Below are 22,490 nucleotides of genomic sequence, written 5' to 3'. Positions count from 1 at the left end.
CCAGAGACAAATTCTCCTCTCAAAGGTCCATTCCACCCTAATTGAGAGTCCATTTCCCAGAAATTACTTGATGCTGAGCTGATTAGAGGCCAGCCAGGGGTAAAGGGACTGATTCCCATGGCAACCAGGTTAAAAAAAACATACCATGTGGAGCATTGTCAGCAACAAGCTACGTTTGCATTATAAATAGATATTTAATTCATTGAAATAGCTCTGACAGTGAGTAGGAAAGTTAAAGCCCAAAGCCACTCTTTAAGTATTTCACAGTTAATTGACAACTATTTTTTTTCTCTTCTAAATCATGTAGAACTTGGTTCTCTAAGTGTAAGAATAGTATATGTGAATGCTTTTAGAAAACCAACTAACAGTCCAGTGCCACAATATTTCTCACTACTTGTTTCTCATTTAAAGATTTATCAGAATTTTCTCTTATTGCACGGGTATCTCTGTTTGACTCTTTGATACTGGAGACCCCAGGTTCAATGTCTGGATTTCACAAGTCTTTTTCTATCATTTTTGCTTCATCTTCATCCTGCTTTTCTAACGCAGAGGTTTCTGTAAATTTCAGTCCTTGGCCCTCTGCTCTTTTCTTCCCATCTCTCTTTCCCTGAATAGCTAAAGCAATCAAGTGATCACTTGCTAACTTGCACAGCCCTACCACTGGGCTTGACAGTACACGCTGGAATATCCAATGATTGGAAAACAAAATCAGACCTGATCAAAGGACTTCTATCCTAAAACCAACGACCAAAACCAGGCCTCCCTCCAGTGTTCAAAATGTACAGCTTGCTTGGGGGTTAGGGATGGAGAGTTTGAAGGCAGCTAGTGGTGTTTGGCAGAAAGCAACAATTAGGTTTTCCTAAATTCAAATGTAAAAGCATTTTTGAAATGAATTTTTAGAAACACTATAAGAAATTAGTATATGCGACTAATAGAATCTCATCAAATGGAAATCAGAGTGAGACTTTGTACTTCTACATTCCAAAGAGCTTAATACAAATTAGTCTATAGTACTCAAGAGTGTTTCATTCTGTAAGGATTAAGGGAAATGTGATGCATTTTTTTCATTAGGTTGCTGGGTAAATAAGCTTCCTGATATAAGAATATGGGAGTTGTTTTCTAAATTTTATCGTAACCAAGGATAAATAACTCACTGTGTACAGCACCCTTGTACATTGCTCTATTGAACAGTGATAGCTTAGAATTAAACAGTGTTGGGAGGTAAGGAACTTTAGGGTCAGATGTGAAGGGGTTGTGACCTCCTCTAGGACCCATAGGTCAGTTCTTCTGAGGTCTTGAACAGGTTTAAGGAATTAGGTAAGCCCCCTTCCCCAATACAACCCTCCTAATGTGTACTGGATTCCCACCCATGCGGCAAGTTGCATGCCGATCCAAGGAAAGAGATCAGGGGCTCGGAATGCGAGCCAGCCTCCGTTTGGAATACTGGGAAAGAACACTGGGACAGGACACTGGGAGGTCCCCTGCTCTAAACCAATCACCTCACTTGCTTACTCACTCTTTGAGATCCCGCCACCAGAGAAAACAGGGCTTTCTTTAGGGAGGGGCAAAATATTCAGCTTTTATCAACCTTTCACACTTAAGAGTGAACTAATGTACACCTGTGGTTGTTAGGTAAGGGCCACAAAGCACACTTTGCCGATTTCAAAGTTCTGTAGTGGACTAATCCTAACACTGGAAAGCAGGTGTACTACAGACCTAGAAGTAACACAGTAGAAAGTATGTAACTTCAGTGTTTGCCCTCCTCAGGCTCAACTTGGAGAGAACATTGCCATTCATTCGTTCTTCCATTCATTCAAAAATGAAATGGAAGGATGATGGGACATTCTGTTCAGTTACCATGTCCCAAACCAAAATGGAGATTTTGGAGCCTTCCCTCCTCCCCGACCCCATCCTTGAGCTCCTTTCTCTGTACTAGCAGCGCTGTGCTCTCTTATTCTGCCATGGAGATCAGCTCCAATACACCATTTTTGCTAAGTGTTAAGTGGACAACAAACCAATGGAAAACCACTGCCATAGTTTTTGCAGTTAAATAGTGAATACTCTCTTTATTCAGAAGAATACATTTTTAATAGAATTTCATGCACCAGTAAATCAGTACAGTGAGGAGTTACGAGGGCAGGGACTCTCTCTTCAGGAAACATCTCACCCTGGTAGGGCTCTCAACTCCTAAAATCCCCTTGACCTATCTCAGGTGATTAGTGGCCAAGGACCAGTAGATGGGGTGGACTCCCAGGGAAACCAGCCAGATTTGCAGGTCTCTGAGGATAAAAAAAGAGGAGAGGAAAGCTCTTGCCAAGGAGGTGATTATTATATTGGGACGGGCAGTTCCACTGAGGTTCCCTGAGAGATCGATGAGGGAGAGTTGGTATTGGTGCCCAGGTCTCCTTCTTGGTTACACTCTTCCAAGGCTATGGTCTGGTCTCTTCCATCTGTCTCTGAGCCTCTGTGTAGAGAAAAAGACATGACTAAGAGAGGATCCAGAGCCATCAACCTGAAAACAGGTTGCACTGTGGGACTCAGATTCTAGAGGAGCATATGTACCATTGTTTTAACAGAAGCCTCTGGGTTCACAGAAGGAGGCTGACATAAGGCAATTACCTGGTTCGGAGTCGAGGCCACTTCTTCCACTCTATGGCTAGCACCACCCCTAAAGCTACAACCACCACCACGATCAGGGTACTTCGGACAATGTTCCCCACAGTGCATTCCTGAGCAGCAGGCCCTGTGGTGATAAAAGAGCAGAAACCAAGGCCATAGAGATCAGTGCATGTACGCTCCCCTGGATCTCTTGTTGCCCCCTCATCTGGCCTCCTCCGGGGTTCACTCGGGAACCATGTGTTGAGACTGCAGATGGGGTGGTCAGAGGCAGTGCTTATGCTGAGGCAGAAGCAGCCCTCCTTTTGGGGGGTGGAAGAGGCCTTGAAAGTATCCTTCTCACTATCTTTGAGTGAATCTGAGGTTCCACCTCCTTACCATCCCTAGGAGAAAGAAAAATGACCACACTTGAGGTCTCTGATTCCAAACCCCTCCCCCTCCATGTTTGGCCTGTCTCCATGGAGACTATCTCTGGGATCCCACGTATGTCATGCCAGAACCATGGAGGGATTATCATCTCACCTGCTGCCCCCACCAGCTCCAGGGGATCACTAGGCTCTGACCAGATATCAGGGTAGGCCTGCAGACGGTAGCTGCAGCTATAGTTTCCAATGCCCTTTCCTTCTACGTTGTTGATGACAAAGTCTCCATCCTCTGAAAACTGCTGAGGCGCTTCTTCTCCATCATGTTCCAGGACAAACTCCACACCTGGCAGGGGTCCTCTGCACTGAAGGGTGATATCCTTTCCTAGCTTGAACACAGTGCTGGGCGAGGCTGACAGGGAGGGTTTAGGGGGCTTATCTGCAGCCAACCAGGACACAGAGTTAGAAATGGCCTTGAACCCAGCCCTTTACCCCCTTAGGGCTAACTACTAAGAAACTACAAAATCTAGACTCTTGCTGAAATCTCCAAGACCTTACCAGTCACCCAGATCTCCAGGGAGTCACTGAGATTAGAAGCTGCAAAGGGAGCAGAATCCAAATAATAAACACAGCTATACATCCCAGAATCTTCACTGCTCACTGCTGGCATCCGGAAGTCAGCCCTGTACCCTCTTGGCCTCTGTTGCCTTAAGGGCTCTTGAGTACCCTTCTTCAACAGGACAAATGTTGAGTCTGGCAGTTCCCCTTGACACTGAAGAGTCATGTTTTCTCCAGGGGCCACCATGGGACCAGGCTGGGCTAATAGGCTGGGTTTGGGGAGCAAACCTAGAAGAAATTGACTCTTGGTCATAGAGAGGTGGCCACTTTCCAGGGCATCACTGGAGTCTCAATAAAGAGGAGAGACTACTGCTTGCCTCTCCTTGAGCTCTTGGAAAACCGTTTACCGTTTCCCATGAACCATCTGACAGCTTACTCACTCTTTACTCCCCTGCTCACGCCAGAGCATCTTCCCCTTACCTGTGACTATAAGTTCCAGGGTGTTGCTAGGCTGTATCTTGATAGGGCTGGTCCAGTCAGGATGGTAGCAGCAGCTGTAACGACCTATGTTAGCACCAGATATATTGGTGATGGGGAATGCCCCATCATTACTGATGGATCCCCAGAGCTGCACTGAAGTGGCTTCTATTTCTTTGTGCAGAATGTACCCTACTCCGTGGACTGGCCCTTGGCACCAGAGAGTAACATTCTGCCCCATGGGAACCACAGAACTGGGCTCAGCAAACAACCATGGCTTGGGGAATGTGTCTAGGAAGAGACCAAAGATGGAAAGTGGTTAGTATGCAAACTTATCACTCGCTGAATTAATCCTTTATTTTTCTCCTTCCAGACACAACCGTTCCCCTCCATGGCCTAGCCTACCCTTCCAAGAGGGATCACCCTCTCTAACCCTTATTCCAGTTGTCTCTGTCCCAGTCCCATGTCTTGTCAGTCCTTACCAGTCACCCAGATCATAAGAGGCTTGCTGAGATATGATCCCCTGTTTGACATAGTGGTCTCATAGTAGACACAACTATAGTTCCCAGAGTCGTCTGCTCCAACAGCGTGGAGGGGAAAGTCAGCAACATTCCCTGAGGCACTCTGAAACTGTAAGGGAACCTGGGTTCCCTCCTGCAAGAGGGCAAACCTCATGCCCTGGAAAGTCCCTTGGCAGCGCAGGGTCACATTCTTCCCAGGAAGCACCACAGGACCTGGCTGTGCCAGGAGAGTGGGTTTGGGGTAGAATTCTGAAATTAAAGAGATCACAGCATGAGAGAATCCTGCCCCTGACATTCTGAACACTGTTTTTTTAGTGTTATTAGAAGAAACAATATATGCTTATTGTAGAAAATTAGAAAATACGGAAAAAAACCTATGAAGAAAATACAATTCTACTGCTCAAAGATAACCATTCTTGCTACATTTTTATGTATTTATTTCCCATTTATTTTTTTGTACATGGCCATGTCATTGTAGCTCTAACTATTTGCATAATTGGGCCTACTATATGCACAATTGTGTAGTTTAATATTTTTCACTTTATGTTGTAAATATTTTCCTATGACGTTAAACAGCCTTTGAAAACTATCATTTGTAATGGCTGCATAATATGCAGTAGACATTTCAAGGTCTCCGCCATTTCTCTGAGGGCCATCCAGCCCACCAATCTCTGACAGCCCAGCTAAAGAAAAAGTGGACATTGGGCCTAAAGCTCAAGGCCAAGCCACAAAAAGATTTCAGAAATAGGGCAACATGTGAAACACCCCCATCTGCCTCATTTCTTTCCCCAGACGTGAATTATTTTCCTCCCTCTTCTCCTCTTTCTCACCTTCCTGTATTAGTGATCATATAAGGCAGCTGCCTTACATGGACTGTTTACCATGTGTTAGGCACGGTCCTAAGCACATTCTTGGTGACTTTTAGAAGGAGCACTTCTTCCTCTCCCACTGACAGCCCTCCCGCCCACTGTCCCAGAGTCAGTACCACCTCCACCTGCATTTCCCCACTCCTGACCTGTCACCACGAGCTCCACAGGGTCACTGGGCTCAGACCAGATAGCAAAGTCATAATAGCGGCAGCTGTAATTCCCTCCATCACCAATGCCCACCGAAATGATCAGAAAGTGGGCTGCACTGGCTCCCGGACTCGCCCAAGACCTGTCACTGGACGCTATTTCACTTCCATCTTTGTAAAGGATAAAGCTCATTTGCTGGTGGGGGGTGGAGCAATTGAAAGTCACTCGGGCACCAGGAGTGACCACAGGACTGGCCCATGTCTTGAATAAGGGCTTGGGGTACATTTCTAGAAGGCAAAAAACCAAACACAATACAAAACCAAATTAAGAGAGAAGAAAGATTGCTAATATAGCAAATATTGGTTCCAGAAAGCTGCTTTGTTTCCTATAGTATTTCATTCAGAAGAAGGTGCATTTAAAAGTCAAGGCAAAACCACTTTGCAGATGAACTTTTCACAGGGACCCCCTCACCCCACCCCTCACCTCCTCCAGCCGAATCCTCCCTGTCAGCAGAACAAGCAATGGAAGCTAGCTAAAAGGGTGAATTGTCACTGGGGCTCTGCTGATTCCCCGAGCCTCAGTTTGCCCATTTGGACAAGAAGGGGAAATGGTACCTGATCCACCTCCTTTGAATATTTGCTCTATAGCTAAATGAGATAATTGATATGAAAATAATTAGAAAAATTAAATCACCCTCTACAAACCCCAGCTATTAATAACGATTATGGCTATTAATATCGTGCAGCCAGAGGCCCTGGCACTCCCAGCGCCACGCCTGCCTGGCTCTAAGATTGGACACAGGCTCCTAGGACCAGCAGCAAAGTTTGCTGTGAGGAGAGGAGTGTCTGACCCAGAGCTTTGCTTCCCCACTCCTCTCTCACACACCCCTTTCAGCTCTACCTTTTATGACAAGCTCCAGGGGCTCACTGGGCTCAGACCACTTGAAGGGGCGCTTTTCAGTGTGAGTGCGGCAGCTATAATTGCCTTCATCTTTATCCTCCATTCTTTGGATTGTAAAGAAGGTTTCTCTCCCAAGGGCACCAAGTTGCTGGACAGGTTCCTGCACTCCCTCCTTATACAGAGCAAACCCCATGCCTGCCAGCCATCCTTTGCACCGGATTTGCAGTTCCTGGCCCCGAACTGGGGGGGAAGCAGAAATGACAGGTTTGGGGAGGATGTCTGGAAAACAAAACAGGGACACTCGGAGTCACTTTGTCAGCAAAATAGAAATCCATCCTGGACTGGCCTTTGCCTCTTCCTGTCAGTCTTCTCATAACTCTGTTCCCCACCCCTCCCCCCATTTCAGTGCCCCTCCTCTCCTACAGGCAGCAGAAGCCCCTTGGGCTCTGGGTCTCTGAGCATTCCCCATCCCTAGGAACAGTGCAGGAGTCCCAGGGGCACTGGGGATCACTCCGTGAGGACCCTCTGCCTTTTCTTACCTGTCCCCACCAGCTCAAGTGCCTCACTGGGCTCTGACACAGCCATCTCCTCCCACGAATGGCAGTGGTAACTCCCGGTGTGGCTCTGGGTCAGGGCTCCAAGGGGGAAGGCAGCCCGGACCTGCTCTGAGGCCGGGCGAGTTGCAATCCACCCGGTCCCGTCCTTCAGCAATACAAATTCCTTAGTTGAGCCAGAAGGGCTTCTGCACCAGAGGGTTAAGTTCTTCCACGGGGCCAGAGGGAAGTTGGTCTCTGCCCACAGCTCAGGCTTTGGGGTTGGCATGATTATTTCTAGAAACAGCAGAGTTAGTGAAGCCATCCTCCCTCACCCTCACCCTCCCCTTTTCCTTGCCCTTGAACACCCTCCCCAGATCACATTGCCCACCTCCCCTTTCAACCTCAATCCAAACTCTTTCCTTCTCTCCGCAGGTGCTGGGGAAAGGGGAAGCTGATGTCTCAGCTGAGGGTCAGAAAAATGCAGAAGCTTGGGGGAAATTTTGCAGGCAGAAAAGCAGAGTTGGAGGCTGAGTTTTGCCAGCAGCTTTAGCAAGTGCCCCTTCCTGGCTGTCCTTCCCTCCCAACCAGTCACTCCCTGGCCACTGACACTGACACTCTGTAGTTATTTCGGATCTCCAGGGAGGAATGTCCCAGTCTGGAGCAGGAAAAACTCACCAGTCTCTTCTGTCAATACCCCATTGCACAGTCCTGCAAAAGAAATTGCTGCCAGGGCTTTGTCCCTTCCCCCACGGGACTTCACCCCGGCCTTCTGCCCAGGCCCCTTCCCCACCCCCTTCTACTCACCACAGCAGAGAAGAGCTGTGAGTATGAAGAGCATGGTGACCCCTTGAGCTGTTCCCAGCAACCAGGCTTCTCTAGCAAGACCAGAAAAGAGATGAGAGGAGTTGCTGGGATTAAGGGGAGGGCGGAGAGAAGGGGGCGGCAATTTATGTCATTGGCTTACTCACCACCCAATAGGGATTGGATATGGCCAGGATAATGGGATATAATCTTTTCTGACATGGATGACTTTTCTTTTTGAGGGCCTCACCACCTACAAACCTCTTGCTCTTTCATGACCCACGTGCCCCCCGCCCCCTCTACCATCCCCAGACAATATCAAATGTCAGGTCCCCAAGGCCCCTGATTAGGCTGTTGCTGGAATTGAGATGTCAGATGTGAAAATGCCTTTGTAACTCCAGCTCTCAGAACCCTTGGAGCTCAGTGTAATCGGCAGCTCTGGGTGGTGGGTGTGGGGGTGGAGGGAGAAATCTTGGGGGTTTCTCAGTCATCAAGTTCAAGTTTGGAAGCAGTTTTTATTATGGCAGTATTGGTCCTCCGACCGACCTGCCTCACCTGCCTTTGTTATGGAAGGGTTGCCTAGGCAGCAACAGTGAATTACCAGAGGATTGTCAGTGCTGAGCTAAGCTTGTCAGAGAGTGGGATCTCTCTACCCCCACCCAGATTATGACTAGAAATGTGCAGCATTTTTAGGTTATGGGTCCTGTAGAATTAGATTACACTAAGCCAAAATTCATTTGACAATTTTTACTTAGAAAACACTGACCCTCCTTCCTGGCCAGGAAAACATGCTTTTCAAGCTGCATTCTCTGAAGTCTGGTTTCCAAATTCATTCTTTGATGCAGTGGACCTGGGCTGAGGTGGGGCACTTGAAGCTACATTTTTTCTAACCCCTGGCTTGAAGGTTACCCCAGTGTATGTGGAACTCAGGATAGGTTCTGTGGAGAAGTAGGACTTGACCCCCATTGAAAGTTTTTGAAAGCTCGAAGGGTAGTGGTTTTGCAGAAAGTTTAGCTGGCTGTCTCCTCATTACCCAAGCACTCTGTCCCTCAGATCCCAGCGGGAAACACAGACACACACAGTCATAGTCATCATCCATTGTATATTGAATACTCCCAGGCACACGAAGTCCTGTGATCATGGTGGGGGAGGGGTACAGCCAGGATCACAAGGTGGGGGAAAGTAAGCAAGGCGTTTGGGAACAGAGGCCCCACCAAGCTAGGAGCTGTCATTTCTCTTCTCATTTTCGGGCAGAATAGCCTGAGCACAAGGCCGTAAGGATCAGGGAGAGAAGGAGATGACCCAGGGGACACAAAAGGATAAAAGTAAATGGCAGGAGAACCTGTTTGGCTTGACATTTTATGGGTCAGAGGGAGCAGTCTGATTCCCTGGCCCAATCCATTCCCTCATCAGATGCCCACCCAGGCTAAGGCTATATTCTCAGAATGCTCTGCACAGTGGTTGGGGGCCAGAGTGGCAGAGAGACTGGCTTCCATAGCAGCTAGGATGGACTACAAGTCTTGCTAGCCCTTGAGAGCTAGGGGTAAGGGTGAAAGTTGGGATGGGAGTTAGATAACATCCTGGGAGACAGGACAGCATGGCTTCTTACAAAACAAGTTCAGTTGAAGTTAATGTGTAAGACATCAATCATCTCTGAGAGGCAGGGTGGCTTGGGAGGGAGATTTGGGCACCCTGCTGGGGGAATCAGTGAACAAGGTTCTGATTACTTCTCCAGGCTCTGAGAAATATGCATTTCTCCACCCTATGGCTTGGGTGCCGACCCCGCTGTGAGGTGAAAGAGAAACTGCTGGAATGAGAAAGTCCTATATCTTAAGCCCAGAAGGTAGAGGATACAAAGGGTCCCCCCCTGTGGCTTGTCTCAACTGGAGTATGACCCATTCCTGAGTCTCTGGGGAGCCTGAACTCAGCTAGATTGAGGAACAGGGGGTTGGGACAAGACAGTTACCTGATTCTGAGTCTCCGACACTTCCACCTTATCCACAGCTCTACCAACAGCAAGGCAAAAAGCTGCACGATTAGGGACAACCTGATAGCCTCATTCAGAACGTAATTCCAGGTGAGAAAGCCTGTGGCCAGAGAAGACCAAAAGCAGGGACCTTGATGGGGACAGGGACTGTTGAATACATTCATGGGGGGAGGGGGATCTGGTTACTGCAGGTGAAGGGAAGTTGAGACAAAAGTGGCCTTATTTTCATGAAGAATAGGACCCTTGAAAGTATCCTGCTCACTGCCTTTGAGTGACTGTGAGACCACTCCAGAGGAAAGATGCCCAAACCCAAGGGCCCTGACTTACAAGCCCCCAACTACCCTTTCCACATCCTTCTGGGCATTGTTCTGGGATCCCAGGGGTATGATGGCCAAAGCTGCGGAGGGGGCATCCCTGTGAAGAGTGTTCCTCTCACCTGCTGGCCCCATCAGTTTCAGAGGCTCACTGCGATATGACCAGATGTTAGGATGTGCCTCTATGCGATAGCTGCAACTGTAGGTCCCTGTGCCTTTCCCTTCAACATTACTGATGATGAAGTCTCCATCCACTGAAAATTTTGGGGATGTTGCTCTTTCTTCCCATTCCAGACAAAATTCAAGTACTGGTTGAGGTACTCGGCACTGAAGGGTGATGGCCTTTCCTAGCTTGAACACGGTGCTGGGCCAGGCTGACAGGGAGGGTTTGGGGGGCTTATCTGCAACCAATCCAGAGACCAGAGTTAGAACAAATGACTTTGAACTCAGTGCCTCCTCCCTCAACAAATGTTTCTCAGGTCCTTATTTGGTTTTCTCTTTTTTTTCACTTCCACTAGATCACTGGCTTCAAAATTTGATTGTGCATCAGAACTCCTTGGCCCATTCCTTGATTCTCCTAGCTTCAATCAGAAAGACCCATACCTGTAAGTTTCCCCTGGTCTTAAGGAAAATAACTTTTCTAGGGGTCACAATGGAGCTTGTCCATGCTGAGAGACAGGGCTTGAGTATCAACCCTGGGAGAGAAGGTACCTAAAGTTTTTGGAGAAAATTCTACACCACCCTCCTAGTGTGTTTTTCTTTGGCCCATAAATCCAAGAGGGTACAGGGCCACCAGCTCCTTCTTATAACACTGTAATGATGATTAAAACAAACAATAGTTGTTAGCACTTGCCTACAACCACAAGCTCCACGGTGTTGTGTGATGACATCCTGATGGAGGTCTTCCAGGAGAGGAGACAGTGGCAGCTATAGATGCCAGCATCACTATAGGTCACATTGTTGAGGAGGAATGACTCATCATCACTGATGCTGGTGGTATCCAAGAGCTGAAGTGTTTTGTCTTCTCCTTTCTTATAGAGTGTAAGTTCCACTCCATCCACTGGCCCTCGACACCACAGGCTCACATTCTGACCCATTTGGACCACAGGACTGGGCTGAGCAAGTAGACAGGTCTTCGGGAAAGTGTCTAGGACAAGACCCAAAATATAAAAGGCTAACTGTCTGACTTACCCCTCCCACTACTTAGGGTTCTTTTTCTCTTCCTCCTGTCCACCCTTGGCAAATCCCATCCTAAGTCCACTTACACAAATTCTGCTCCTTCCCCCACCGTTAGCCCTGGCTGCATGATTAGGTTCTCCAGCAGGCCCTGAGCAAGTTGTACACCCTTAGCCCCTACAATAGGTCCCATTGCATCCCCTTCTCTTACCGGTTACCCAGATTTTCCGGATATCACTAAGGAGTGAACCCCTGTGTGACCCATCATAGTAAAAACAGAGGTAATGTCCAGCATTGTGGATTTTCAAAGCCCCGAAGAAGAAATATGCCTCATTTTTTAATGGTCTCTTGTGGTAAAAGGACTTCTCCAAGTCTTCACGCCTTATTAAAGCAAAGGTCATTCCATAGATTGGCCCTTGGCACCTGAGATTCAGGCTTTCTCCCGGTGCCATGATGGGCCCAGGATAGGCTGTCAGAGTTGGTTTGGGATAGAGTCCTAGAAAGGGAAGAGACCCTGAGGTAGATGTAGGATGATTCTTCCTTATTATATTCTGGTTTAATTTTCCTAGTTCCCTTAGATAGAAAGTGATAGCTGAAGTTTACCCTCTGCTCCCTCTTCCTTCCTTGAATCTCTGCCTCTTCTAGGAGGCAATCAAGGGTAAGTTCACTTATGCCCCTTCCCTCTCACCAGACTCTATCAGCTCCACTGAGCTCTAACTATGTGTAGGGTGTGTCTCAGCGGAATATCTACATTTGTAATTCCCTGTATCTTTAGGTCCCTGAAATGCCAAATGTAGTTCTTCAAACCACCCAAGAAACCAAACTTCTGAAAATGACTTTTATTCCATCTTCATAAAGCATGAATGCTACTGCAGTATTAAGGATGGCTTTTGAACTCATTAAGTTCACAGAGGACACTTCCCACAGGGGATTGAAAGAGGCCAATAAGGAGGGATTGGCCAGTAAGTCTGCAACCCAAAGAAACCTCTGTTAATGGGGTCACACCTTCATTTCCATGTATTGTTCCTCCAAAGAGATTAAACTACAAAATAGAGGGCAAACCTCACTCCCAAACCACTCCTTCTTACCCATCCCAATCCCAGGTAGGCCCACCCACCCATTCTTGGAAGGATCAGCTCTATCATATGCTCATTAAGCATTTAGGATGTGTCAGGCATCGTGTAGGTCGAGGAATATACAAGTAAAGAAGATAGACACAGTCCCTGTTAGCCAAAAGCTCATGGCCTAGTGGGGGACACCAGCAAACAGGTAACTGCAGAAGTGTGTGTTAGTGGCACCTACACTGGAAAGGCATTCGTACTACAAACATCCATAACACGCAGTTCAAACAGATCCTCAATAAAAAGCTATACTAATAAAATTAATATCTACCATTTATTGAGAACTTATATGCCAGGCACTGTACATATACTTAGGCAAATCCTCACAACAACCCTGTGAGGTAGGCATTATTATTATACCAATTTTGCAAATGAGAAAACTGAGTCACAGAGAGGCATCATACAGTAGATTGGATAGATACTGTTATTCCATTTTAGAGTGGGGGAAACCGAAGCACAGAGGTGAAGTTACTTGCTCAGTATCACACAGGGAGGCAGTGTCAGAGGTGGAACTAGAAACTAGGATTACTGCTTCTAAGTTCAGGTACTTTCTGTGGCACCACAGCTTTCCCCAAGCCTGTTTAACTTGATGAGGGAACTAAAGCAAGTGTGGCCAATTCTGTCTAGAAGCATCCGGGCCATGGGGTGGGGGAGTGGGGGTGTGTGTCTAGTGTTTGGGCATTGTGGGGAGGCTTCTACTGTGTTTAAAGCTTGGTACTGCCTTACTGGATCTGTATATACAAGACTAAATTAATTTATAAAGTCATTTCTAAAATATGAACTATCACTTTCTTTGTCATTTTTTTGTTTATTTTTATCACCAGCACTAGCAACTCATTCTATTTTCCACACTTAAAAATAAAAATCAGAAATAGAATAAAAATACTTTAAATTAAAAAAGTCAGTTTACAAGACTGCAGTGGCAGTGCCTGGCACATATTAAGTGCTCAATAAAAGCCTAATGAATGAATGAATGCATGATTTTCGACAAATAGAGAACAACAAAGCTGTGATGAGCTGAAGCTGCTGGACATTTGGCTGGACTCACTCACTAGCCAAGTGATTGGCTCCCAAACATTTACCTCATAGCATGTGTGATTCTAATTTGCATCTCAGTAAAATGTCAAATGACTTTAGCTCATGGGCCTTGCAGAGAACTGGGCAAGGAAAGTAATGTCAGAAACGCTGGCTCATCCAACCATGATCCCGGGGACAACGATCATCAGACCCCAGCAGCCATAGCCACACCCACCTGCCACAATCAGCTTCAGGGGGTTGCTGGGCTCTGACCACAGGGTAGGGAGCATCTGGATGTGAGTGCGGCAGATGTAAACCCCTTCACTCTCAGGTGTCATGTTGGCAATGGAGAATATGGCCACTGTCCCCGTTGGGACTTGGTAATCCACGGGTTCTGCATATCCCTCTTTGAACAGCATGAATACCAAATCCTGCAGCCAGCCATGGCAGAGTATGTTAACATTACATCCAGGAAGAGGGGAGGTCTCAGCCTGGATCCAGAAAGTGGGCTTGGGCAGCTGGCCTGGAAGGAGAGAATGAACTGGTATTCAGGAAGAGCAAGGGGAGTGCTGCTCAGGGAGCGGCAGAGCGCTCTACTTAAATGAGTCTTCCCTGTATGACCCTTATTTGTCACCCCTTGTTCCCCCATCTAGGGTATCCCCTATGTTGAGAGCTTGCCCTCTAGATCTGTTCCAGAGTCTGTGTCCTCACTCTGCATCTATAGAGACTAGGCACTTATTTACTAACTGTGGAATGCATGCATTATACATGCATGCATTTGAGGCAAACGAATGAATTAAACCCTGCTCTGGGAAGGCAAGGTTCAGTCCCAGGAGCTGGAGTTTATTCTTGATTATCTATCTCTGTCTTCTTACCTGGTGCCTCCAACTCTAAAACTTTACTGGGCTCTGACCAGCCCGTCTCCTTCCAGTAGCAGCACCTGTAAAGACCTGTATTGGACTGAGTAAGGGCACCAATGGGGAATGAAACTTGGAAGGTCTTGTGGGAAGGGCGGATCCAGGTCATCTGTGTCTTATCTTTCAGCAACAGGAACTTGCTTGAAATCCGAGAGGGGCTTTTGCACCAAAGTGTGATGTTCTCCCAAGGGGCCTGGGGGTAGTTGGTCTCTATCCACAGCTCTGGTTGAGATTGCATCATTGCTGTCATTCCCAAAGATAACAAAGATGTCAGCAGTCCAACCCTCTCCCTCCCATAACATGCCCCTCCAATGTCCCTTAAAATTAGCCCCAACCCAGATTCCTCCTTTTTTCTTCCCTTGGGGACAGGATGCATACTTTTATGGGGGTGGGATAGGGACCCCAAGATATTTGTTTAAGGAATTCAAGTGAGTTGGGGAATGAAGTGCAAGTCTTGCTTCCTTTCCATCTGAGACAAAGTTCTTTACTATTTTGTGGGAAACCAAGTCATGAAGTAAGAGGTCCTGATTCCCAGCCAGCTCAATCTGGAAATTGCCTTTGGGCTCTCAAGGCAGTTATGTCCAGGGCCATGGAAGCAGGTCAATGTCTTGTGGCCTTCAGGAAGGAAGGTACTTGAGGTAGCAGGACTCACTTACCTATTGGTGTCATACCCAGACTCAACCCTGAAAAGAGAGATTATGGTAAAGGAGAGCCCCTCATTGTTCCCACCCGCTCTCAAACCTCAATATTCTCCATTCCCTCCCCATAGGGGTAACTATAACAGGTTCACTTGCCCTGCCACCACTTCCTTGTACTCACGAATGCAAAAGAGTAAGAGAGTGAATGTCCGCAGCATGGTGGCCCCTTCCCCTGGCCTGTCCAGGGTCATGGAGCCTCTGGAGTCCTGAAGGGCTGTGCCCCTCATCAGGTGGTGAGATCTAAAAGCAGAAGTGTTCTTACTCAGGGGACTGATCCTGCTTCGGAAAGTTTAGTTTGGATCAGTAAGTTGCACCTGACATCCCTCCCTTCCTTCCACTCCCTCACTGGCAGGCAGGGTTACTGGCTACTTCTTCTCTTTGTCCCTTTTCCTCACTTCCCCCTTCTCCCACCCAAGGTCTTTGCTGGTATCTACCATGTCAGATTTATTGAAATGTCTGGTTTTCCATGGGATCTCAGAGGCCCAGAGGCCTAATCCAGGCCAGCAGAAGCCACATGGTATGAGGGAGATGGGAGGTGTAGAGAGTCACCTTTTCAGATCCTTTACTCATACATATATATTTTTGTCTGAGTACTTCAACAACCTAGCAAAGGAAGCGTTTCTACCATCACCATTTTGCTGGCTAGGAAGCTGAGGCTTAGGATATAATTTGCCCAAAGTCAAAAGATATTAAATTTCAGAGCCAAAATGCAAATCTATGTTTAACTCTAATGCTTATGCTCTAAAACCAGTATTTAAACTTTCAGAGGCAGACCTTGACCCCTTTCTCACCCTACCTCACCTGTACCATCTCATCCCATCCAGGCCTGCCCTTATGCAGAATGTCAGAATGCTTCAAATCTAATATTACTTTTATTACCCCCCAAAATCTCAAAGCCTCCATCTTGAGTAGGTGTTGGGGAATCAAGTTACTTGAGCTAATTGATATAAGATGCAAATGATTTATTGGCTGCCCATAATTTATAAGCATTCTTGTTCATTGCCCCTAAGGAAAAAAAAAGAATTGCTTGAATTTCAGGGAATATGGCAAAGATATGTGAGTTCAGCGAGGCCTTCTCATTTTCTTGAAAATCACTATTGACCACAGGCCCTACACGTCCATAAGTAGACCCCTTACACTCTTCTGCCTCTCCTACCCCACCCCCTGGACCCAGAGTATCCTTTTGCCAAGGAAAGGCATATGCCCATCACACAAACTCAGGCTAACTCCCTTCTACCAACTCTCTACTCAGAGCCTGAGGTTCTGGCTGTTTAATTCTATTTCAACACAGTGGGATAAAGGCAGCTCTCAGAACAGAAAGCGGTGATTTTGCTTCCCCAAACTGATCCTGATCTTGAAGTCCCTAACTTGCTCCAGTGATAACACTAGGAGGGATGAAGGAGCAGGAAAAAAGAGGAAGATTCAAACACCTGGGCTGTAGGAAGCAGGTGGACCATCGGAGATCCAGGGAAGCACGGTTTCCCTTTGCATTTCTTACTTTGCCTTGAAGGATGCTCAAATTACCCTCTCTGAACTTTTCTTATCTATAAAGTTGGGGAGTAATATATACCTAGCCTTGTTGTTGTGTTGAATCTGAGACAATACATGTACAGTGCCAGGCACATAGTGAACATTTCATTAAAACTTGGCTATTTTTCTTCCCAAAGGGGGTATTAATCTGGTATAGCACCCTAAAGATGCTCTTTCCATCTCACCTCCTACAGACTCTTGCCCCCACTCCTCTTAGGGTCAGGCCCAGGCCCAGGCTTGGGTGCCACCCTGTTGCTTTTGTTCCCCTGAGGCTTTAGGCCAGAATTTATTGGAGGAACTCAGGTTTTACTGCCAAGGGAAAGGTTCAACCTGGGATTCTGCCAGGGAATGCCATCTGAGATTCTAGCCTTGCCACTTAGACCCCTAAACCAGGGTTTCGCTTCCTGGGGGCTTGAGGGGAATAAGGGAAGCTGGATTTCTCAGCATGGCTGACCCCTCCGCAACCTACTAAGGAAACTCTACCATTTATATCCAGCCAAAATGATGAATCTTCTGTCCAGGGAACATTGGAAGGAGCTGCAGGCTTCAGGTTAATTGGCCACGCCCATTTTTGGCCTTTCACACTCCCTCCCCCACACCGCCAACTTCGGCAGTCTAGCCTTTTCACCCTTCCCTTCTACTCCACCCCAAGCACTTTACACACCCTTAGGCAGCGCCGCAGTGCTTTTGAGGGTGACAAACCTGAAATGTCTAATGGCTCGCCCCCTGCATAGCTTTGAGGGTTCCAGGAATCAAAGGGGTTGGGCTCAGCGGGGTGCCGGGTACATGCTCCGCTAAAGGTTTGGAGGGAAGACTGAGAAGGAAAAGGAAAGATATCTACAGCGCCCAGAGATTCTCAGCGAGGCACGGCTGGGATCGCGGAGGGAAGGAAAAAGGGAGGGATGAAGGGGGTGGGGGGGAAAGACTTGGGAGCATTTAGATTTACGGCAATTAATTACATCAGGGAGATTATTTCGGGGTTTTGTTTAGGATCTGATGGGCAGTATTTAATCTTCAGCCACTGGACTATGCGCTCATTTGCAGGTACTTACGGTAGTTGAAGGCCCACTCCGCTGTTGGAGATTCTCCAGTGAGCTCCTCCAGATGCAGCAAACTGCCCGGCAAGAGAAGAGCAGTCTAAGGACAGCCTCCCAGGCTCAGGGCCACGCCTCCCTCTCTCCCCCGCCGGCTCTGCCGCTCCAGCCTCCCCTCCTCCCTCTGCCAGGCTCTGGGAGCCCACCTACACTAACTCCCTGACACCTGCAGTCCTCTGACAACCGGGATTTCCACGCCCCTCCCAGCTCCCGCCCCTCTCACGATTCCCTGCAGAGGTTGCTGGAGCCAAATTCAGGCCCCTGCCCCCTCGCCTGTCGCTCAGAGTTTCATTGGGTCATTGTATTCTGGAGGGGAGAGGGCCAGCTCTCAAGCCTGCCAAAGCTGTAGATCCCTCCTCTTCAGCTCCCCAATGCCTTTAAAGGGATCTCAGATCTTCCTCTGCCCACTTAATACCCCACGTAAGCATAAACACCACCCCACCAGGGTTTATATGCCTACTATGTGCCTCTGAGCCCTGGGCATCTATTATTTCAAATCTTCATAGCAACACTGCAAGGTGTGTTACTTCCCTCAATTTTACAGATGAGGAAACTGAAGCTCAGAGAGGGTTAAGTAACTTGGACAGCCTTCAAAGTCTAGCTTGGACTAAAACCCCAGGCTTTAGAGACACACAAATTTGGATTTCAGTCTGGTTCCACTATTCAATAGCTGAGTGACCTCAAGAAAGTGAGTTAAACTCTCTGAGTCTCAGTTTCCCCATCTGTAAAATAAAACAACAGAAGCTATTGCACAGGCCTTCGATGGGATACTGTAAGTAAAACTTACAGCATAGTAGGCCTGGTACATGGTAGGTGCTCAGTAAATGGTAGCTGCTGCTGTTGCTACCACTACCAGCACTACTACTATCATTAATCTGTACAGCTTTCCACAAATGCCCTAGAGAAACATGATTTCAATGATGTAGATAACCTTTCATAAATTTAGTTAACCATGAATGACTGTTTCAAATGATTATGTATGGATAAGATACTAACCAAAGCTCCTGACATATACTATCTGATGGGATTAAAGCATAGCATCCAGTGGGCCCCCAGATCAATTGATTGTTGTAAGAAATAGCCACATTTTTCTTTATGTACAATTTTTACATTCATAGAAGATTAAAAATTATCTAAAGAACTGATTCACTTTGTTATAAAGCAGAAACTAACACACCATTGTAAAGCAATTATACCCCAATAAAGATGTTAAAAAAAATTATCTAAAGAAAAAATACTGTGATTTGAGAACAAGCTACATAAAAATAAAGTAACTGTGCTTTTAATAGGAAAATTGAATATCATATCTTCATGCATCAGGGATATCAGCTGTGGCTTCCTGGCATCCTCTGTTCCTACACACCATTATAAAGTACAGATTATCACATAAGAATAGAATAACCATATGAATATAAATAGGTATTTTAGGGGCAAGTTATTTAGCCTCTCCAGGTCTTAGTTTTCCTATTTGTAAACTGGGGATAATAATTGTACTTAATATCACACAGAGTTTTAGGTAGGATTGAATGAAAATCCCCCTGTAAACTACTACATAGTGCCTGGGACACAGCAACCAACCATCCACTAATTCAATACACGTTTGTTGAGTATTTTCTTTGTGCCACACATTGTTATAGATGCTGACAATCCAGGGAGAATGGCAGTTTCTGCTCTTAAGGAGTTTGTAGTCTGAGGATAAACAGTGATGGAGAACAAGTAGGAGAAAGCCAAAGAAGGGGGTGCCATGGGAATCAGAGAATTGCAATAGGAAAGACCAGCAAGTAAGGCACGGAGAACTGTAAGCAGTTTACTGTTCCTGTGTGCCGAAACCAGGGCAGTGGAAGTAAAGAAGGAGGAGAGAGCAAGCGTTCCCGAAATATTTAAGAGGTAAAATTGGCCAAACACAAATGGTTGTTTGGAACACTAAAGTGAAAATTATTATATGTCAGGGTGGAAATACCCATGCCTATTTTCAAAACATTTGTATAGAAATCACTATGATGGTATTAGGCACTAAGTGCTTTATAAATATTAACTCATTTTATCCCAATCACAACACTCGGGGATAGTATCAGTCCCATTTTACAGATGAAGAAGCTGAAACTCAGAGCCATTAAGAAATTGCCTAAGGCCAACACAGCCAGCAAGTGGAAGAGCTAGGATTCGCATCCAGGCAATCTGTATATACAGTTCCACGGTCCCATGTTTTTTTTTTTATTACTTAAACCACTTTATTGATTATAGTATACCTATAAAAAAGGGTCTTATTTAGAAAATAATTCAGAATTTTTTTATGCAAAGTAACTGAAAACTTCTCAGTTCCTTCCTTTTTTTTTTTTAATTGAGGTATAATTGATCCACAACATTAGTTTCAGGTATACAACATAATGATTCAATATTTGTATATATTGCAAAATGAAGTCCCATGTTCTTAACCACTACAATGCTCCCTCTGCATTGGAAGTTTGTAATGATAAAAGTAAAAGAAACCTTTTAATTTAAAATAAAGTTAGCATATGATCCTCCAATCCCACTCCTGGGCATATATCCGGAGAAAACTATAATTCGAAAAGATGCGTGCACCCCAGTGTTCATTGCAGCACTATTTACAATAACCAAGACATGGAAACAGCCTAAACATCCACCAACAGATGAATGGATAAATGAGATATGGTATATATAGACAATGGAATATTACTCAGCCGTAAAAAATAAGAAATTATGCCATTTGCAGCAACACGGATGGACCTAGAGATTATCATACTAAGTGAAATAAGTCAGACAGAGAAAGAGAAATATCATGTGATATCACTTACATATGGAATCGAAAAACAAGATCCAAACATACTTATATGCAAAACAGAAATAGACCCACAGTGGTAGAAAACAAACTTATGGTTACCAAAGGGGAAAGGGGTGGGGCAGGGGTAAATTAGGAGGTTGGGATTGCCATCTACACACTACTGTATGTAAAATAGATAACCAACAAGGACTTACTGTATAGCACAGGGAACTCTACTCAATATTTTGTAATAACCTATAAGGGAAAAGAATCTGATACATATATATGAATATTATATATATATTTACATAAAACACTGAATCACTCTGCTGTACACATGAAACTAACACAACATTGTAAATCAAGTATACTTCAATAAAAATTTTTTAATTTAAAAAACAGTTATGAATGTACTTAGTAAAACAGAGAATCACCAATCAAATGGATTGTTAATAATGTAGAAAAGAAGGCAATGATAGCATCCTGCTACTCTCTGAAGTCCTTAGGCCGAAGCTTGTGCTCGCACCAGCAGCCAGAATCTAGAGCCCAGATTCCCCATTAATGCCGTGGAAGCCTGAAGAAGGTCCTGGGACTGTGTGGGTGAGAATACCACTCACTCTTTTTTTTGCTCTGGGTCACTGTAGAATCTTGAAAGGACTTATTATTCAGACTTCATAGAAGCCCCTCATTCAAACTATGGCTGGCAATTGAGATATTAGAAGCTCCATCTCTAGGCTACCTCTGTGGGTCTTGGACCTTGTAGCCTGCCTGCAGAAGGAGAAATATTCTCTGGCCAAGCTCCCTAGAGGAAATTTTGCAGCCCAATATTTATAAAGCTGGTGATAGAGGCCAAGAGAGACTGGGGCTATGACTTAGCTGAGGTGGAGTTCTTGACATTGGCTCTGCTGGCCTTCCCCCCACCACATACACACACTTCAAGACAAAGGTTGGCAGCGGAAGCAGGGCAAGCCTTTCTCCTCTCCATAACCTCATTTTGGAGTGCTTCTTCATGGTGAGGTCTCCAGACGCTGCAATTGTTGCAAAGTACTGGGTGATCCTTTTGGAGTTCACAGTCTTTCCTGCCCTGGATTCTCAGCTATTTGGAGCAATCGAAACAGAGAGACAAAGAGAAACAAGCCCCGTGTGTGTAAACGGGCCCCCTAAGATGTCACCTGAGCCACAGCAGACACACACCTCCCAACAAATGTGAGACCACTCGGAGAGGCAGGAGCCCCGGGGGAGACCGGCACCATTGAGCAGGCTGGATGGGGAGCTCCAGCTTCCTAAGGCCTCACAGGCCTTCCTGCCCATCTCTCCTCAGCGCCCCCCCCCCCCACATCTTTGCATCACAGACTTTGTTCTCGGTACTTTCTCATTAACAAAACAGAGCAAGTGGCATCTTCCTCTTCTGCATTGGGGACAAAGGGCCACAGATATGAAAACACACTCCACCTTGGATACTTACATGATCAGAATAGACTGGTTTTCATGATCTGCCAAAGGGAAAAATAAAATAGAGATGATGGCAATACAGAAAGAGCTTCCTCAACCTAAATGTCCATCGAAAGAAGAATAAATAAAGAAGGTGTGTGTGTGTGTATTTATATAAATACACACACACACACACACACACACACACACACACACACAATGGAATACTACTCAGCAATAAAAAAGAATGAAATAGTGTCATTTGCAGCAATATGGATAGACCTAGAGATTATCCTACTAAGTGAAGTAAGTCAGAGAGAGAAAGACAAATGCCATATGATATCACTTAAGTGTGGTTATGTGATACAAATGAACTTATTTACAAAATAGAAACAGATTCACATAGGTAGAAAACAAACCTATGATTACAAAAGGGGAAAAGGGGGGGTGGGGGAGGGATAAATCAGGAGTTTGGGATTAGCAGATACAAACTACTGTTTATAAAATAAATAACAAGGCCCTAGTGTATAGCACAGGGAACTATATTCAATATCCTATAATAAACCATAGTGGAAAAGAATCTGAAAAAGAATATATATATATATATATATATATATATATATATATATATAAAAC

The 22,490-nt window shown here is 45.8% G+C and overlaps 1 protein-coding gene across 1 annotated transcript; it reads right to left on the bottom strand.

Annotated features, from left to right (window-relative positions):
* Positions 1 to 2,049: 2,049 nt before the first annotated feature.
* Positions 2,050 to 22,292, bottom strand: IGSF1 (immunoglobulin superfamily member 1). Its single transcript, XM_004317212.4, has 20 exons — positions 17,600 to 22,292; positions 15,139 to 15,257; positions 14,976 to 15,002; positions 14,278 to 14,562; positions 13,638 to 13,925; positions 11,476 to 11,760; positions 10,942 to 11,235; positions 10,211 to 10,489; positions 9,754 to 9,874; positions 7,791 to 7,861; positions 7,662 to 7,694; positions 6,990 to 7,280; positions 6,451 to 6,729; positions 5,550 to 5,837; positions 4,496 to 4,783; positions 4,017 to 4,304; positions 3,537 to 3,824; positions 3,139 to 3,417; positions 2,620 to 2,743; positions 2,050 to 2,464 (listed from the first exon to the last, which is right to left on the bottom strand). The coding sequence occupies exons 2-20, from the start codon at positions 15,242 to 15,244 to the stop codon at positions 2,329 to 2,331; spliced, it is 4,050 nt and encodes a 1,349-aa protein (XP_004317260.2). The 5' UTR covers positions 15,245 to 15,257; positions 17,600 to 22,292; the 3' UTR covers positions 2,050 to 2,328.
* Between the last annotated feature and the right edge of the window lie 198 nt (positions 22,293 to 22,490).

The sequence above is a fragment of the Tursiops truncatus genome, chromosome X (genome assembly GCF_011762595.2).
Source record: "Tursiops truncatus isolate mTurTru1 chromosome X, mTurTru1.mat.Y, whole genome shotgun sequence".
Classification (NCBI taxonomy): Eukaryota; Metazoa; Chordata; class Mammalia; order Artiodactyla; family Delphinidae; genus Tursiops; species Tursiops truncatus.
Note: the sequence above shows the minus strand (reverse complement) of the source record. Positions and strands in the feature narration are given on the sequence as shown.

Excerpts from the sequence above, each read along its gene's own strand:
- IGSF1 (XM_004317212.4), bottom strand. The coding sequence starts at position 15,244 with ATGAGGGGCACAGCCCTTCAGGACTCCAGAGGCTCCATGACCCTGGAC. Across the intron at positions 7,695-7,790 it reads CACAGCTCTTCTCTGCTGTG|GACTGTGCAATGGGGTATTG; the intron begins GTGAGTAGAAGG and ends TTTCTTTTGCAG. Across the intron at positions 5,838-6,450 it reads CCTGGAGCTTGTCATAAAAG|AAATGTACCCCAAGCCCTTA; the intron begins GTAGAGCTGAAA and ends TTTGCCTTCTAG.